Genomic DNA, 17,803 nt, shown 5'->3' with positions numbered 1-17,803 from the left:
TATATATATATATATATATATATTTAAAAAAATTATCTATATATATAATAATTACCTATATTAATTATATTATCTATATATATATATAAATTCTGTACAAGAGGAAAAAAAGGGGCTGTGTGTATGTGTGCATATGTATATAAATTATATATATATAAATTGCATATTATATATATAATTAATATTGAATACACTATATAATTAATATTGAATATACTATATATTGAATGTACTATATATACTATATACTACTGAATATAATAAATATTGAATATACTATATAATTAATATTGAATGTAGATAATTAATATTGAATATACTATATATATTACGCATAATAAGTATAATTTTAAACAATATTTTTTAAATGTCACATAACAGCTATTTAGTATTATAAATAATTTGACAGTGTTTTAAAATGTCACGTAGCAGCTATTTAATAACAAATTCTAGAGATTTATCTAGATAAATTTTCTAGATTTATTTCTAGATTTATTTATCTAAATAAATCTAGAAATAAAATGAATTTATTATATATTTATTGATAATCAAAGGTAGCTATAGTCTATAAAATACAGGTTGATTTTAGCTATTTTATATACATGTACAGTATGTATTTATATATACATGCAGAAGGAACGTTCAGACAATTACGCTGCTTTTTGGGTGTTTTCAGTGAGCTGTCCCGGGGACCGCGGTCTGTCCCTGGGCTGGCTGTGACGTGTCCCCGTGTCCCCTCAGGCCCAGCGTGGCAGCCTGGCGCGCTGCAGCTGCGACGTGAACCCCTCGTGTGCCCTGTGTGGGAGCCGCAGCCCCAGCACGCTGGAGATCCAGTACGATGCCCCCCTGCTGGAGCGCCTCTCGCAGCTGGACTCCTGCATCCATCCTGTCCTGTCATTCCCAGATGGTGAGCACGGCTCCTGCTGCCTCTGGGGAGGGGCAGATCTGCTGGGCCACAGCCAAACCTGTTCATCTGCAGCTGGGTTGGAGATGGGAGCCTTGGCTAGATCAGGAGGTCACACCCGGGCTCTGTTGAGTTTTGGGAATCTCAACCTGCAGCCTCACTCACAGCAGTGAAACCAAGGCGTGGGAGTCTTCCTGGGACCTGCCTCTGGGGCTCTGAACCACTTGGGAAATATTTGCTTCCATGAGTTTGTCCATCTCTGTAGAATGATTTGTGGATTGGTTCGTCACAGGAAATCCTTTTGACCTCGTGAGGAATTGAAAATGATCTTCCATGGTTCGGTGGGCACAGCAAGAGGGGATGTTCCTGTTAGGACACTTAATTTCCTGTGTTACAGCTTCAGGGTTAATCAGCATTAAGAGAGGAATAATTAACCAGCTCTGACCGTGGGCTGTTCACAAATTCCATGTGTAGGGACTTTTCCCAAGGGAAGAGTAGTTTCCAGAGTGTTCTTCAACTGGTGCTTTTATCAGGAGAGTTGGGAAATGATTGGATCACATGGTTTCTTCCCTTGGTGAGAGTTCATGGCTGCTTGGGGTGGGAAATTGGGGCTGCCCCATCCTTGGAAGTGCCCAAGGCCAGGCTGGGACAGTGGAAGGTGTCCCTGCCCCAGCCATTCTGGGATTCTCATGCTGGCAGGAAGGTGTGTGGCCTGGCTTCCCATGGAGGTGTCACATGGTTGCTCTGGGATAAGTCACTGAGCTAATGTGTGTGCTTGGGTTTAAATTTCAGCTTTTCACAAACTTTTTGTGACAGTGGGAAATGCAGGGAGTGTCTGGGAGCAATTAGTGTGGCCTCTTTCATTAGCACTATATTTAAACCAGACTAAAATAGTAAATTGGGGCTATTTTTAGCTAGATCCCTCCCCTCCCAAAGACACAGCTCTGATCAGGAGTGCTCAAGGAGCTTAATGAACTCCTGAAGCAGGAATTTATTTTGTGATTTCACAGCACTTGTGATCCTCTATAGTGGTAAATCAAATATCCTGGGAAATGGGGAGACAACCTGTTGGGTGCTATTGCAGCAGAGGCACCAGGCAAATTATCCCATATTCTTCCCATTTTCAGAGCTCCCTGCAGCTGCCTCACAGGGCAGAAGATCAGTTCTGGCTGCATAAGATTAAAAAACTTTGGATTTAAAACTAATTGGTGTAAAGCTTAAACACCTGTGCAGGAAACCCCATTTTTATCCAGTACTGGTGAACTTTATTTATTCACTAATGCTTCAAGCAGTTGGCTAGGGTTGATTTTTGGGATGGGGGTGATTTCTGTCCTAGAGGAGAGGCAGGTAACATGTTCAGGTGGGGAAATGGCAGTGCCTGGTGCTGTTGGTGTGCTCTGAGGTGTCTCTGCACACCTGTGGGGTGAACCCAGGGTGTGCAGGGCTCGCTGAGGGTTCCTGCTGCCCAGGGCACAGCTGTGAGCATGTGCTGACTTTCACTTTGAGCCGGCTCTGGGTGCCAGCCGGGATCTCCAGAGCAGTTTGCCAAGGGCAAAACTGCCAGGCACTGCAGGAGGAAAAGATCATTTATTCACTTATTCCCCTGGCAAGCAGGACCCAGCCAGCGAGGCCTTGAACCCTTGTCCTTGTGCTTTGTCCTCTTTGTCCCCTTCCTTTCAGGGTGTGGGGGTTTTTTTGTTTTTTTTTTTTTTTTTTTTCTGGTTTGATTTCTCGCTGGGAATTTTTGGATGATGTAATAACCTTGGAGGGAGGATGAGCGCTGGGCTCACTGTGGTTGCCATCTGCTGGTCCCTGGGAGCCCTGCACTGCTTCCCGAGGAGCAGGGGGAGGAGGGATGCTGGCACTGCTGCCAAACCAGCAGAGAACTCCATTCCTGCTGGCAGCGTTTTGTCCTGGCCTGCTCCCCCTCCCTTCAACCTGTCCCCTCCTTCCACAGATGGTGTGGGATGGAAGCTGGGAGGAGAAAGCAAAAGATGAGCAGAGAGCAGAGGCCATTTTCCCCAAGTCTGGCCGCCCCAGTGGATGGCAGCATCCCTAAAGGACTGGCCTGGCCCCTCTCTGGTTTTTGGGACATGTCCCCACAGGCAGCAGTGATGGCCAGAGAACTGCCAGCACCCTGTGACTGCCCTTCCTTAGCAAGGGGCTGGCTGGCAGCTTTAACCACCAGGGTACTTGGAATGGAGCTGTCCTGGCTTTTTCCAGGGAGCCAAGTCCCCCCCAGCTCCAGCCCATGCTCTGCCAGCTCCATCCTCTTTGCCTGCCTGGATCTGCTGGGGCTTTCCAGTCCCTGAAATTGGGAGGGAAATACTGGACAGGGGTCCAGCTACCAGCCAGGGGTTCCTCCTGCTCTTGGGGCCTCTCAGGTGTGGTCGCACACAATTTCTCATGGCTGAGGTGCCACATCAGGCAAATTAACATGCTGCAGTGCCTGGCTGGCTTCTGGCTTGACTTGAAATTGAGGATTTAGGCTGAATTTCTCTCTTCCAGCCCAGATTTGGTGCTGAGATACGTCAGATTCTTTGAGGTCAAATCTGAGGTAGCACCACATGAGATACTTACAGAGGTGAAGACACTAGAGTTTTCTGACTTAGAAAACTTTGCCAGGATATGCTTGGGCTGTGAATCCAGTAGGAATTTCACAAAGACCTGCAGATTAGAAATGTTGAGACCTATTGCAGGTCCTTCCTGAACGTGGGGAGAGTGTGAGGAAGCCTGGGTCTGACAATCTGTGCTTGCGTGTTCATCAGGGGCTGTTCTTACTGGGAGGCTGATGGGGCCACAGCTCTTTGTTGCATGATTAATTTCAATTAATGCTCTGTCCCCCTGCAGATGTGCCGACGAGCCTGCACTTCCAGAGCATGTTGAAATCCCAGTGGCAGAACAAGCCCTACGAGAAAACTAAAGCCCCCAAGAAGCTGTCGCTGAAGCACAGAGCCCCCGTGCCCCCCAGCCTGGCTGACCCCGCGCGCAAGGACCGCCACAAGCTGGTCAACTCCTTCTTCACCGCGGCCAGTAAGTGCTGCCCCTGCCCCACGAGGAGGAGGAGGAGGAGGAGGATGCCCTTCTGTCCCGCTCCCAGGGGTGAGGCAGGGCTATGGCAGGGCTGCAGGTGAGCTGTGTGCAGGTGCAGCTCAGGTTTGTAGGGACCTCCCCGTGCTCGGTGTCAGCCATGCCCACAGCAGTGCCACAGGTCTGAGCACACCTCCCCAGCCACCCCCGTGGTGTGGGCAAACTGTGCCCGAGTCTCCTGTGCCAGCAGAAAGAGAGGTGAAAGCAGGCATTTCATAGCTCTTTCTCTGTTCCCCTCCTCAGAGCGCTCCCATCAAAAAGCCCAAGCAGACAAGGCACACAGGCCGCCTTTAGACGATTTTTCGGCCGTGTCCAAGGCCGAGAGAGCGCCAGAGCGCTCTGCCCAGCCTCCTGCCTTTGACAAAAAGCGATTGCGAGACTGCTCATCTGAGAGGAGTGAAGGTAGGCCCCCAGGGGCAGGCGTCTCGGGGGGAGCTTGGGCTTTGCTGCATCCCCAGCCTCTCTGCCCCACAGAAGGGGGCACGCACTGCTTCGGGCCGAGCCGCCACCACAGCAACGCCTCGTGTGCTCTAACCTGCTTCTTCCCCAGGGCAGCCCCTCAGAAGGTGCTTCTCTTTCCTGCAAAGTGCTCCTCAGTGCACATGGTCCTTTCCACCGCCACCCCTCGGGTGGGCTGGGTTTTTTTGCTAATGTTGTTGTTCGTTTTCTCCCCCTCCCTGTGCAGTGTTGAAGCACCACACGGACGTCGGTGGCCCGAGCTACCTGTCAGCAGCTGTGACCCCCACCCCTCACAGCCCCATAGCTCGGCAGCTCTCCACCTCCTCCGAGGGCTCTGCTCCCGCCAGCTCTGCTTCCCAGGGCACCTCTGGCACTGCTGTGAGTATCTGCTGCCTTCCCAGGGCTTCTGGGCTCAGTTGCTACACAGATTCTGGGCTGGGAGTGCTCATTGTTCCTCTTGCCACACTGGACCCTTTGGTTCAGCTGCTGTAGGGGTTGCTGGGTGGGTGTTGGGTGTGTTGGCTGTGCTGCAATTCCAGGTTCACCATCAGCTCAGCAGCTGCTGGTGAATGTTCCCCTCGGTGTCACTATGCTGTGAATGGGATTGGGGTCACAGGGCCAGGGCACAGCAGTGGTAGTGGGGATCTTCCACCTGTGCACCATCTCCAGCAGTCTCTGAACTCTGACCATCTTCTGGGGCACACTCAGACTGCCACAGTGCTTGAGGGTGGCAGGGTGTGGGACCTTCATGAGCTCTGTGAGTGAGCAGAACCTCCCTCCCACGTCAGCAGAAGCCCTTCAATGAAAGACTGAATTCTGCTGAGCTCACAGGTGTCCAGTGAAGGATTTGGCTTCTTTCTGCCCCCCGCCCCATTCCCCCATTTGGTAGCGGGGGCCAAAGCCTGAGCTGGATGTGACCCAGGGAGAGCAGAGCAGGACTCATTGAGCCCCCTGCTCCAGGCTTGTTGCCATGGGCGCATCTGGGTCCCCACTGGGTTCCTTCACTGCAGAATTCAATTGTTCCATCACCAGCTGTGACATCAGGGTGTCAGAAGAACCCGGTGGTGGTTCAGCTTGAGTGTGCTTGGTGTTTTGGAGAGGACAGCCCATCTCAGCAGCTCTGACACCTCAAGGAGGCCTTTCCTTGGCTCTGCACACACACCCTGGTTTTCTCTTGCTTTTCCTGCTGTGCTTTCACAAGCTCGTTCAGAAATGCCAGATGAAGAGGTTTCCCTCCCTCAGCAAGAGGATTCCAGGCCCTGGGCTCCACACTCTGGCCTCAGGGATGGAGCTCCTGTGTTGAAGCGTCCCAGGCAGCTGCGGGTCTGTGGGGGCTCCCCAACCACAGGGTCAATCCTTGGGATCTGGGTTTCCTTGCTGTAGATTTTGGGCTGGGGAGAGGACTTGGAGCAAGCAGTAGGAGATCTCTAGTCTGATGCAAATTGATGTTGGCTCTGAAGTGTCCGTAGGTCAGACAAGGTCACTCTGTCCTCTTCCCATCAATGACTTCCTGTGATGACTTTCCCACGTGCCAGACCCCACATCCCTTTCTCACATGGTTCTCCCTGTTGCAGCAGCCGAGGAGGAGGAGGGGTGAGAGCTCCTTTGACATAAACAACATCGTCATCCCCATGTCCGTGGCTGCCACCACCCGCGTGGAGAAGCTGCAGTACAAGGAGATCCTCACCCCCAGGTACTGCCCCAGCCCCAGAGGGGAAAGCACAGTGCTTTGCTTCTTCTTGGTAATAAGGGAAAGGTTGGAAAACTGATCATGCCATTGCTGGAGACTGGCTAAGTTAGGGAGTGTTTTCTGTGAGGGGCCCTTGGCCATCAAAGCCAACTGCTCAGCTCAGTTCTGCTCAGTTTAAAGTCAGTCCTGGTTGTCTCCTTGTCTTGCTGCTAAGTCAAAGGTCCCAGTGGTTTCCCAGCTCTTGCCTGGGCTGGGTTAACCTTGCAGTTCTGCCTCTCCCCAACTTCCTTCTATCTTACTCCTGCTCATCTTTGCTCTTCCCTGGCCCGTTTCAGCAGGGCAGGAGGGAGTGTGTGGGAGAAAGAGAAGGAAATGCAGCAGCCTCTGCTCTGCTTCCTCTGCCCTTGGGGAGCTCCAGCTGTGCTACCAGAGCACCGAGGAGGTCTGGTGCTTCAAACTGAGCCTAAGTGTGTTGCTCCTGATGGCAGGGTGGAATTTTCCCTTTCCCAGAAGCCAGTGTTGGGAGGGGAGGGGGATGTGCAGCTGGTTCTAGCTGTGCCCTGAGTGATGCCCATGGTTATGTTGCAGCTGGCGTGAAGTTGATATCAGTGCTCTGAAAACCAACCCTGAGGAGGACAACGAGGAGGTAAGAAGGATTTTATTTCCCAATTAATGTGGGATGAGGCTGGTGGTAAATGAGCAGTGTCTGTGGAGGTAACAGAGGCAGGGACCTCAGCAGGGAACCAACAGCTGGGGTCGGTGCCTTTCCAGGGCTGCCAGAGCTCCAGGAGCGTTTGGACAAGCTCTGGGGCACAGGGTGGGATTGTTGGGGTGTCTGCAGGGCCAGGAGCTGCACTGGATGATCCCTGTGGCTCCCACCCAACTCAGGACATTCTACAACACAATGATAAACATTTAAATTCTCACTGCAACTACTGCTGGAAAAACTATACAGAGATGGTTGTTTTACAGAAGAAAGCTCTGACCAAGCCCTCTGCCCTTCCCTTTCCAGGTTGAGGATTTGTCAGATTCAGCGTTCGCTGCTCGGCACGGGAAGTGTGAGGAGATGGAGCGGGCGCGGTGGCTCTGGAGCACGAGTGTCCCCCCTCAGCGCCGGGGCAGCAGGTACAGCCCTGCCCTCCTGCCCTCAGGGCCACATGCCCAGCACTGGGTGCTCACTGGGATTCGTACAAATGGTTGAAAGCTGCTGCTGGTGCTGCAAAGTTTGGTGTCATCCAGCTTGAGGAGCCCCGTGTGGGAGGGGGCACAGCCTTGCTTAGGTGGGGGTGAAGCCGCAGCCCAGTTTGGCTGCAGACAGCTGCACCAAGTGCTTCCTCCACATTTCTGCTGCTCCAGAAGTGTGGGAGATGCTGTGCCAGCCCAGAGTCCAGGGGAAGGCACAGGGCTTGCAATGCCATCGTTCTGCAGGATCAGGGACACTGGCACTGGGCACTCAGTTCCCTTCCTGCTGTGTCTTTATGAGTGGGTGGGTGTCTAAAACCACCACTGTTCCCAGCTGTTGATCTCACCATAAACGTGCTCAAGAAGAGATTTGCTCTTCTCAGTTCCATCACCAGGGTTTGGTTGCCTGGAGTCACTTTGTTCTGGGGCAGAGCCACAGCTCTGTCCCTGCCCTCAATGCTGCTTTGGTTTCAGTTCTGCCATTGTGGGGGTTCCTGCAGGTGCAAACCTGGCCTGTGGCAAACCCACTTGGTGCTGCTGCTGTATTTGCTCTGCAGCTGCAGTTCCCAGTGCTCCTGGAGAGTGGGATGTTCTGCTGTTTCCTTAGCCCATTTCTTACCTATGAAGTCCTTGATGGCCACTTGCTGTTGCATTTCATCTTGGAGAGTTGCATGTGGATTTGGGAACTCAGTTATTGTTTCTCTGCTTGTAGCCTGTGGCTTTTTATCTGGACTCTGTGTCAGAGCTCAGACTTCTGTAATTCTTGGTTGAGATCTGAGGTCTCAGGGTTTCACTGTGCTCCTCCCACTGCCAGCTGCTGAAATTGCTGCATTTCCAGCATTGCTGATTCCCTGCACTCAGTCCCTGAGCTGCTGCCAGGGGTCACCTGCTGTGAGGAGGGGGAAACACTTGGAAGAGTTTTGATTCCATAGGGAGCTTCTGATCGTGGTGTTTGTGCAGCACTGGGAATGTGGGAGATGTGTGGGACACAGAACCTCAGGAGAGCAGCACCAGTGATGCGCCCAGACACTGAAATGGGGCAGGGATGGGCCTGGGTGGATTTTATCTCTGGGCTGGGGCATTCCCAGGGCAAAAGGATCCTGGGGTAGGATCAGGCAGCAAAGGGGAAGCACGGCTGGGCTCTCAAACCTACTCTTGTCTCAGGTCCTACAGATCAACAGACGGACGGACAACCCCCCAGCTGGGGAACCCCTCGACTCCCCAGCCAGCATCCCCTGAGGTGGGCAACTACCACTCCCACTTGGAGCTGTCCCACACCCACTCACCACGCAGCCCCATCAGCCCCGAACTGCTCTGTGCCCCCCTGACCCCCCTGTCCCGGGACTCCCTGCGGCTCCTGTCCAGCGAGGACACGCGGTGCTCCACGCCCGAGGCCGGCCTGGACGAGCAGGTGGGTGCTGGCTGCGGCCAGGGCAGGTGGCACAGGTGTGGGGACAGACACAAGTGTGACCTTGGTGTGGGGATACAGGTGTGGCACTGCAGGTGACCTGGGTGTGGGGACACTGGTGTGACCCTGGTGTGGGGAGGCAGACATGGCACCACAGGTGACCCTGGTGTGAGGACACGGGTGATCCTGATATGGGGAGCAGCCTGGCAGCCGCCTGTGGGCAGTGCCTGAGCGCTGGCCCGGGTGGGATCAGGGCACGGGAAGCGCTGCCAGCAGCTGGCTCCGTGTCCTCTCCACATCTGCTGAAGCTTCCCAGACGCTGCTCCGAGCTGGGAACCCGCACCAGGAGCAGCTCCGAGCTCCGGATCCGTGCGGGGAGTGAGGGCACGCAGCTTTTGGGGATTTTCCGGGGATTTTCCGTGACTCCTCTCTCCCTCCCGCAGGCCGTGCAGCCCTGGGAGCGCCGCACCTTCCCGCTCTCGTACGACCCCCGGACGGAGTGTGAGGAGCAGCCCGACCCCCAGGACCGGCTCTCGCGCTGCACCCGCCGCACGTCGGGCAGCAAATCCTCCCGGGAATGCGATGGCACTTCGGCTTCGCCCAGCCTGCCCAGCCTCAAGAGCCGAGCCCCGCTGGCCCCCCCCTCCTCCTCCTCCTCCTCCTCCTCCTCCTCCTCCTCCTCCTCCTCCTGCTCCGCAGTCCTGCGGCCAGCGCACAGATAGAGACACACGGGAGACATGAGCAAACCAACACACAGAACTAACTCTTGGCATTAAAGCTTCCAAAATCTGCGTTTGATATTCAAACATCCTGCCGGGAATTTTCACAGTTTTTAGTGAATTTAAGGAGTTTAGAAACTGTTGTTTTCTTTTTTTTTTTTTGTTTTCTTTTTTTTTGTTTCTTTTTTTTTTTTTTTTCCTTCTCCATGTTTCCTCGTCACATGAATGAGCCCCCAGATTCCTCCCAGCGGAGTGAAGCCTCGGGAGGGGAGCAGCCCACCAGACCCCCTCCCTTTTCCTCCCTCCTTTAGGTGTATAAAACTAGAGCACAGGATTTAGCTGACTAGCAGATTTCAGGGATAGTTTTTCCCACCAAAAGGGTGTCGTTTTCTCTTAACCCACTCCCCCCACCCTGAAAGGTTTTAGTGGAGTGAAATTAATGGTGAAAAGTGATGTCTTGGGATTGCAACCTTCACTGTCTGGCTGTCCTCACCTGCAGAGTGCCCACCTGCACTTCACCCTCCTGCGTTTTCCTGCCCCAGGTTGTAGTTCCAGGTATCCAAAGGGGGGGATTCTGTCCCTCCCTGGTCCTCGCTCTGCCCCTGGGGACACCTCTCCCTTTCCTTCTCCCCTGGTTTGGAGCAGCCTGGCTCTGGCTGCATTCCTGGCAGGGGGAAAGGAGGGACCTTGTGGCTGCTCCACACTCAGCTTGGCATGGCAGGGGTGGGAGTTGGGGGGAAGCACCTTGTGCACACCGGGCGTGTGGCGAGGGCAGGGAGGGGAGGAGCCCCCGATGCTTTGAGCAGGAGCAGAATTCCCGGAGCACTTGGATGATGCCCTTTGGGGTGGGGCTGGGGGAGCTGTGAGCGAGGCCGGGCCGGGGGTCCCGCAGGTGGGTTCGTGTCAGACAAGGGCGCAGAGAGGGAAGGATGGAGGCAGCTCCTGGTGGGGGATCGGGGTCACCACAGCTTCGCTCCACTCCCGCACCGTCCCAGCTCCGGTGCCGGTTCCGTTTCATTTCGGGGCGCCCGCCGTGCCCCCTCCTGACAGGTCTTTGAGTTTGAGCCCAGTTCGTTGTTCCTCCCCGTCCCCTCCCGCCCGGTTCCGCACCCGCAGCGATCCCGGACCCCGCGCACCGTCCCCGTGTCACGCTTCCCGCTCCCGACGGTGTGGCTCCTGGGCCCTGTCCTGTTGCTAGCATTGTGCCTGTCTTATGTATAATCACATCACCAAAAAAAAAAAAAAAAAAACGGGAAAAAAAAATACAAAGGACTTTTTTTTTTTTTTTTTTTTTTTTTCCATTTTGTAATCGTAAAGGAATAGTCGCTGAACTGCTTCATGGTCGGGGTTTTCACAATTTTCAACATGATCTCGTGGTTTTGGTTCTGTTCTAGGTTAAAGGATCCGTCATTGTTTCTTTAAAACAAAAACCCAACAGACAACGGCGCTACCATATCCCTCTGCAGAAGTGCTTTTCTATTTATAAGGTTGAAAATTCTGAATAACCCTTTTAGCATTATAAAAACTACACAAAAAAAAAACCCACCTTGTATTTTGTAAATATTTTCTTTTCCTGCTTTGAGCTGTGTAATGTCCTTGTTATATAGAAATGCTTTTCTTCCGAGAAGCTGATCTTTGTTAATGTCTTGATTCTGTTGGCAAAGCACAAATGTGCTTATAAAAAAAAAAAAAAGAAGAAAAGATTAAAAAAAAAATTAAAATGTAATATTCCATTTGATGAGTGTGAAACGCTGGGCTGGGACAGGGAAGGGGCCCTCAGTGCACTCAGATCAACTGCTTCCCTCCTGCGTTTCAGTGGCCTCTTTTTTGCTGTGTGATGTTATTTTACAATTCTGGGATTGGGAGTTATTTTACATTTCTGGGGTTAACTGGGTGCTGCTGGTTCTCCTCCAGGGAAGCACTGTTATGTCCTTTCTGGCTCCAGCAGGCAGAAGTGTGGGAGCTTAAAAAGTAAAAAATTGGAACCCAATCCCTGCCCCTGTCGATGACTCTGTGGATGGATCCCCCACCCCACATCCCCCCATGCAAAAGAGGTGCCAATTACCATTATCGTAGTAATGACTTTATTTCCAAATTCACTTTTACGGCAACAGTGTAAACCAGTTGTTAAACACACGATACACTATGGACACCCACAGACAGAAGCTAAGCTAGAATGATACGCTGAGATCAAACCTTCCCTCCCCTCCCCGGCGCGGGGGGCACGGGGCTGCCAACACCACACAGGCTGGCACCGACCTTGGCTAACACGCAGAATCTTTTGGAGTGCAGAAATACGATTTGTTTTGTTTTGTTTTAAATCAGTGCCGGTTTTAACCCTTTTCAGACCCAAGATGTGTGTGGAGTAAAGGAAAAGCCGGGGGTCGGGTTGTGTCCGGCTGCTCGCCGGAGCCTCGGGCCTGGGTCTGAAGGCAGGGTTGGGGCAGGGGACGTGGCTCGGGCTGCTGGAGGGGACAGCGGGTGACGTGGTGGCTGTAAAGGGCTGTCCTGGCTCCCCACAGCCCCCGGGGGGAACAAGAGCGGGGCTGAGGACACTCAGAGTGGGAAGGGGCTGCTCACTGCACACCGAGGCCATCCCAGCCTGGGTGCTGGTGTCCCTCAGGGGCTGCACAGAGGGGACAGGGGTGGCGCAGGACGGGCGAGCTCAGCTACCCCGTCCTGCAGCCCAGAGGGGTAAGGAGGTGATGCTTTGAGGGTTCTCCCAACTTGCTCGTTCTACAAAGGACAAAAAGCGCGGCGGCTCCTACAGCGCTACAGAGTCAGGGACGGAGCACAGAGTCTTACAATCATGGAGTCAAGTGAACGGAGCGAGTGACAAGCTGGACACGATGGTGCTGCTGGACCAGCCTCTCCCCAGCAACAAAGCAGCTCCTGGGGCTGCACAGAGAAGGGTTGGACCCCCCAGACCACGTCCATCCACAGCCAGGCCTGCGGGAGCCCAGCCCTGCAGAGGGACAGGGGCAACAGGGGGTTCACAGCTCCCACAGGTCCTGTCCGGGGAGGAGTTGCTGCTCTGCCCAGGAACAGCTGCTCTGGCAGCCTCGGTGGCACCCAGCCACCACCCCAAGGACAACCAGGGGCCCTGACCCCCCGCCAGCCCTGTCGGACCAGGATTGCAGCCCTTGCTGGGAAAGCACGGCTTTCCCTGCAGCACAGCCCGGGGTGCAGGGGCCCCTCTGCCCTCCCAGCTCCAGCTGAACCCCCAGAGCTCGGCTGGGGCCCCTGGGGGAGACAGGAGGACAGGGCAGGAGGACACACAGCTGCTCTGGTGGCATCTCGGCCTCTTTGGTTGTAGAGGGAAGGGGCAGGCAGGGACAGCCACGGGACCCCTCGTGCTCCCAGGGAGCCACAGGAACAGGAGCAGCCAAAGCAATAACTCGAGTGGCTCCTGTCCCCGAGTGTGCTGGGGCGGTCAGTGCTGTGTGAGGGGTGAGATGCTGCCAACTCGCACCGGGGAGCGCCCGCAAAGGGGCTTCAGTGCCAGGGAGCAGCCGCTGGCCCCGGGCCGGGGCAGCTGCTGCCGCCTCCCCCGCGTCCTGCCGGGGTCTCACCGCTGCCACCGGCACAGCAGAGCCATGGAGCTGCCACCTCCGCCATCGCTGAGCTGACCTTGCAGGGAAAGAAAAAGAACAACCCAAAAATGTCACAAGCTGCACCCATATCCAGGAGCCATCCCAGCCCTGGCGCTGTGGGTGCCCCTCCTCCGGCAGACATGCGGTGCCGGGCTCCTCCTGCGGCACCGGGGCTGGGCACGGCCGGAGCCGGCGCGGGGCAGCTCAAAACTACTTACAGCATTTATTTTTCAAACACATGCTCGTTTATGAAAACAATCACCCTGGCACGGTCCAAGCATATACAGACAAATCTACTCTACGACACGAGGGGCTGCCAAAGGAATGGGGAAAAGCCTCTACTCATCCACTCAGCGGTTCCAGCACAGCCACGGAGAGGGGAACGGCCGCCCGGGGCCCCTCGGAGCGGGCACCCGGCCTCGCCGGGACTCCAGCTGCCGGAGCTGAGAGCGGGTTAGGGGGTACCTGGCCGTTATCTTCATACACATCTCGGCTTTCGGAAATAAAAACAAAAGGTTTCTTCCAAATCAGCAGGCAAATTTAACGCGGGGAGGAGGCAGGCAGGGAGGGAGGGCGCCTCCCCGCAGCCCTGGCCAGCGGCGGGACACGGGCTGGGCCGGGTCACAGCCCCGTCCCGGGAGCGCCACCCGCTGCCCCGGGCTGCTGTGGCCGCCCCTCGGGCCCCCTCCCCGCCTCGCCGGGGCCCCGGGCAGGGCTGGGACAGCGAGGGCAGGAGCGGGGGCAGCGCGGGGACGCGACGGGACGGGCTGTGCGCTCCGAGGAGCAGGGGGAGAGGAGGTTTTGTACCTCATAGTGTCACTGATTTTGAAGTCCTGGAGCTAGAGCTGAATGAACAGTAAAAGCAGGTTAAATCATTAACCAGTTAGGGACGGGGAAGCAGCTGTAAAAGGAACAGAGGAAGAAGGCCAGATTATTATTTTTGTTTCTTTTCTTTTTCGTTTCCTTTCCTCGTCTTCTCTCCTGGTGGCCGCCGCGCCGCGATCACAAGCCCTGCTTGGCCAGCGAGGCGGACACCTCGTCGGCTAGCGTGGCCAGCTGGGGGGAGTCCACCAGGTTGATGCTGCCGGTGGAGGAGACGTTGCTAAGGCGGCGCGGGGAGGCATCTCCGGAGATGGTCGGGGACTTGTAGACGATTTCGGCGCCGTGGTCGGTCTTGGCTTTGGCGTTCTCGCGGAAGGTCAGCTTGTGAGTCTCAATCTGTGAGGGAGAGGAGGGTGGTCAGGGGCATGGCCAGGGGACAGGGGGACCTGCCAGGTGTGCACTCAGACACGGCTGCTGAGAGGTGGCAGCAGAGCTCAGTGTTTCCAGTGCCCTAGGCCTCGGTGTGGCACCAGAGGGGACAGCAGGACCTGAGCACCTGGATGCTGCCAAATCCTCCCCACGACAGCGGGACCTGAGCACCTGGATGCTGCCAAATCCTCCCCACGACAGCAGGACCTGAGCACCTGGATGCTGCCAAATCCTCCCCACGACAGCGGGACCTGAGCACCTGGATGCTGCCAAATCCTCCCCACGACAGCAGGACCTGAGCACCTGGATGCTGCCAAATCCTCCCCAGGCAAGGTCCTGGCTCCAGAGGGCACAACCTGGGCTGCTCCCACTCCCCTGGCAGAGATCATGGGGGCACGTGGCACATGAAGCTCCCCCTCAGCCCACGGAGCTGCTCCCAGGAGCCAAACCCCTCTCCCGCTGACCTGGATCTGGTTTGCTACTTACAGGTGCCCTCCCCAGCCGAGTGCAAGGCTGGGGGCTGGCTCTCCATGGGGCTGAGTGGCTCCAGCACCAGGGCCTGGAGCCCAGCGGGGTCTGGGCTCGGGGTCCAGGTCTTGTCTTCCTTGCCTTTCTCTCTCTATAGGTGAAGAAACCCACCCAGGGCAGTGGGGGGCAAAAAATGCATCAGCAACAAAAACCATGATCCAAGAAATGCCAGCCAGAAGGAAAAAGACAAAAAATATAGAAAAGAAATAGAAAACTGGGGAGAAAAAGATCTGAAAAACAGGGCCATTCACTGACTCATAGAAAGAAGAGTGGCTGCCTTTGGAGCCAGGGAGGAAAACTCCAGGAACAGCAGAGGAGAGCACAGGGACTTGGGCAGAGCACAGAGCACCCAGCTCCTCACGGCACACCCAGCACAGGAACCAGAGCTCAGCCCAAAGATCTGTGGACTGTGAGTCCCAGTGTGGATCTGTGTGTCACAGAGCAAGGAGGGGGCTTGGGGACATGGGAAAGGGGCAGCAGAGCTGCAGCTGCACTCAGTCACACCCAGAACCTCCTCCAGGTTTAGGCAGGGGAGGAGCAGGCTTTGCTGGGTCAAAGCCTTGCCAAGAAACTCAAAAAACTCCCCTGCAGAGGGCAAGTTCTTCAAACTATGGCCCAGTGAATGTGGCAGGATGCGACAGAGCCATCACTGGATCACAAAACCGATGCAAAAGGCTCAGTGAAGCACAGGGGAGCTGATGCACGGCAGAGAGAAGGGTAAGGAAGTCAAGCGGTCCCGCAGTCAGAGGCCAGCTGGACGTGAGAGCTGGAGCTGCACAGAGAACACGTGGCCAAGAACAAAGTGCCAAAATACGGGAGCTGAAACAGAACCTTCCCCTCCCATTGAGACAAAAGTGCTGCAAAAACAAGCAAGACAAAACCCGCTTTTCCCCGGGGAAGCTGAACCCTGCGTGTGGCCAGGCTGGATCTCAGCTCTGTGCTCACCTGATGTCCTCACCCCCTGGCTGCTGGGGACTCGGTGGCCTTGAAGCCTGGCTGTGGGGCTGCTTTGCTTGGCCAAGACTCACTGAAGTCACCATCAAAGCCTGGGTGGGAACAGCTCAGCCCCAGCTCACCTCCCTGACCCGAGTGCCTTTTGTCTCTCCATTTAATCCCCCAAACACTCCCTCCCTTCACAGAGCCCTGGGTCAGGAGGGAGAAATCACCTCCTGAAGGGCCAGTTTGCAGCAAAGTCACCTGCTCTAAATAAAGCTGAGCCTTTAATGCTGCACCTCTGCAGCTGCCAGCTCTGTGTCACAGCAGCAGCAGCAGCACAGCATGGGACTGGCTGGTGGTGACACTTGGTGGGAAGGGTTTGAGACACAAAAATCTTGAGAGGCAGCAGAGAGAGCAGGAAACCACAGCAGAGGCTGCCCCTGGCTGGTGCTCACTCAGGGGCCATCCTGGGCAGCGCCACCACTCTGTCCCCTGTCCCCTCACACCCACAGCAGCACACACCTGTCCCCAGGGCCCCTTTACCTTTTTATTGCCTCCTCCAGGGACGTGGCTGATGTTATCTAGGGACCCGATTTTCGACTGCACCTTATCTTTGAAGTCCAGTTTCTCAGATTTCACCTCCACCTGGCCACCACCTGCAGGAGAGGGGTGAGAGGTGGCTCAGGAGCTGGGGCAGCACCCAGCACTGCAGGGCTCACTGGGGTGCTGCAGTCACTGCCTCCCTCACCCCCTGTGCCCCTGCCCAGCCCTGTGCCCCTCTCACACCCCCCTGAGCCCCAGGGGTACCTGGTTTGTGGTGGATGTTGCCCAGGGAACCACATTTGGATGTCACATGGCTCAGGTCCACTGGCTTGTAAACGATTTGCACCTGCCCGTGGGAGAGAGGAGAAGGGGATGAGCTGGTGGCCAGCACGGGCAGCTGGGGAGGGGGAGCACAACACACAGCAGCACCTGAGCTGGATTGGAGGGAAAGGACAGCTCCAGCCCCGGGAGGATTAATGACACCAAAGAAACTGCCATCAGAAATGGGAGATCATTAATGCCCGTGTGCAGGAGCCTCTTAACATGTCAGCATGCACGACATCACCTCTCCACAGAGGGGGGAGTAGAGGCAATTTTTAAGTGCTCGAAGTGAGAGAGAAAGTGGAGTGGTAATTAATTTAAGATTTGCATACACATCATCCAAAAGGAGGAGATATACCAGAGAGAAAAACGTAAAAAATAAATACCTTTTCTGGTGTAAAACATAAAGCTTATGTCCACAAAAACTGAAAGAACAGAAATGATCAATGTGCACAGAACTTTCAAAAGAGTGACCAAAATATGCATTTCTGAAAAATGCTGTAATGGAAATAAGGGTTAAAAGAAAAAAAAAAAAAAAAAAAAAAAAGCAAAGCAAAATCTAAATATCTGGAGTTGACATCATAGAAATCAAAATGGCAATTATAAAGTATTGAACCACAACAGCATTTTGTGACATTCAAGCCCTGTTTTGCTGTGCTTTGCCCACGATGTCTCTGAGCTGGGCTCCAGCATTGCAGGGATCCCCCCCCGTCCCCAGAGCGCTCGTGGCACGGACAGGGGGACACGGGACAGACACAGGGACAGCGCGGGGCTGCAGGGCTGGGCAGCAGCCACACAGCAGGGAGGAGCCTCGGGGCAGGCACACGCAGGGCAGCAGCAGGAGACAAGGGGGACAAAACACCCCCAGAGCCCCCCAGGTCCCCCTGGAGCCTGGTGGGGGCTCCCCCAGCCCCGAGGGGCAGCTGCTGCTGGGTGAGTGGGGCTGGGCAGGAGAAACGGCACCATCCACAGCTCAGGGTGGCTCTGGGGACAGCCTGGCCTCCCCGGGGAGCATCTGCTGCTCTCTGTGCTCCCCGGCAGTGTGATGCTCTCAGCAGCCCCAGCAGGATGGGCCAGCACCAAAGGGAGCTGTGAGAGGAGCTGCTCCTCCCAACAGCCCCCAGATCATCACCAGGATCCACCGCTCCCCATCCCAGCACCAAAGCCCCAGGGGAAGGT

General features: G+C 55.1%; 2 protein-coding genes across 15 annotated transcripts in view; one reads left to right on the top strand and one right to left on the bottom strand.

Annotated features, from left to right (window-relative positions):
- KANSL1 (KAT8 regulatory NSL complex subunit 1) overlaps positions 1-11,178 on the top strand; it is a 68,922-nt gene extending 57,744 nt beyond the window's left edge. The window contains exons 7-15 of one of the 3 annotated variants that reach the window (XM_059489059.1): positions 742-907; positions 3,755-3,937; positions 4,238-4,396; positions 4,680-4,831; positions 6,031-6,146; positions 6,732-6,789; positions 7,156-7,268; positions 8,490-8,736; positions 9,177-11,178. In XM_059489059.1, coding sequence (XP_059345042.1) covers positions 742-907; positions 3,755-3,937; positions 4,238-4,396; positions 4,680-4,831; positions 6,031-6,146; positions 6,732-6,789; positions 7,156-7,268; positions 8,490-8,736; positions 9,177-9,455 — 1,473 coding nt within the window. In that variant the 3' untranslated portion in view covers positions 9,456-11,178. Of the gene's footprint in view, positions 1-741; positions 908-3,754; positions 3,938-4,237; positions 4,397-4,679; positions 4,832-6,027; positions 6,147-6,731; positions 6,790-7,155; positions 7,269-8,489; positions 8,737-9,176 lie in introns of all 3 variants that reach the window. The other 2 variants (XM_059489058.1, XM_059489060.1) reach the window with 2 other exon arrangements.
- A 341-nt stretch (positions 11,179-11,519) lies between these two features.
- The window catches only part of MAPT (microtubule associated protein tau), a 43,266-nt gene continuing 36,982 nt past the window's right edge, over positions 11,520-17,803 (bottom strand). For 11 of the 12 annotated variants that reach the window (XM_059489068.1, XM_059489072.1, XM_059489069.1 and 8 more), the window contains 3 exons: positions 16,568-16,649; positions 16,304-16,416; positions 11,520-14,263 (listed from right to left, as the gene is read on the bottom strand). In XM_059489068.1, coding sequence (XP_059345051.1) covers positions 14,048-14,263; positions 16,304-16,416; positions 16,568-16,649 — 411 coding nt within the window. In that variant the 3' untranslated portion in view covers positions 11,520-14,047. Of the gene's footprint in view, positions 14,264-14,782; positions 14,916-16,303; positions 16,417-16,567; positions 16,650-17,803 lie in introns of all 12 variants that reach the window. The other variant, XM_059489071.1, reaches the window with a different exon arrangement.

Source organism: Ammospiza nelsoni, chromosome 26, assembly GCF_027579445.1.
Source record: "Ammospiza nelsoni isolate bAmmNel1 chromosome 26, bAmmNel1.pri, whole genome shotgun sequence".
Taxonomy (NCBI): Eukaryota; Metazoa; Chordata; class Aves; order Passeriformes; family Passerellidae; genus Ammospiza; species Ammospiza nelsoni.
This window is presented reverse-complemented; position numbering and strand designations above follow the sequence as displayed.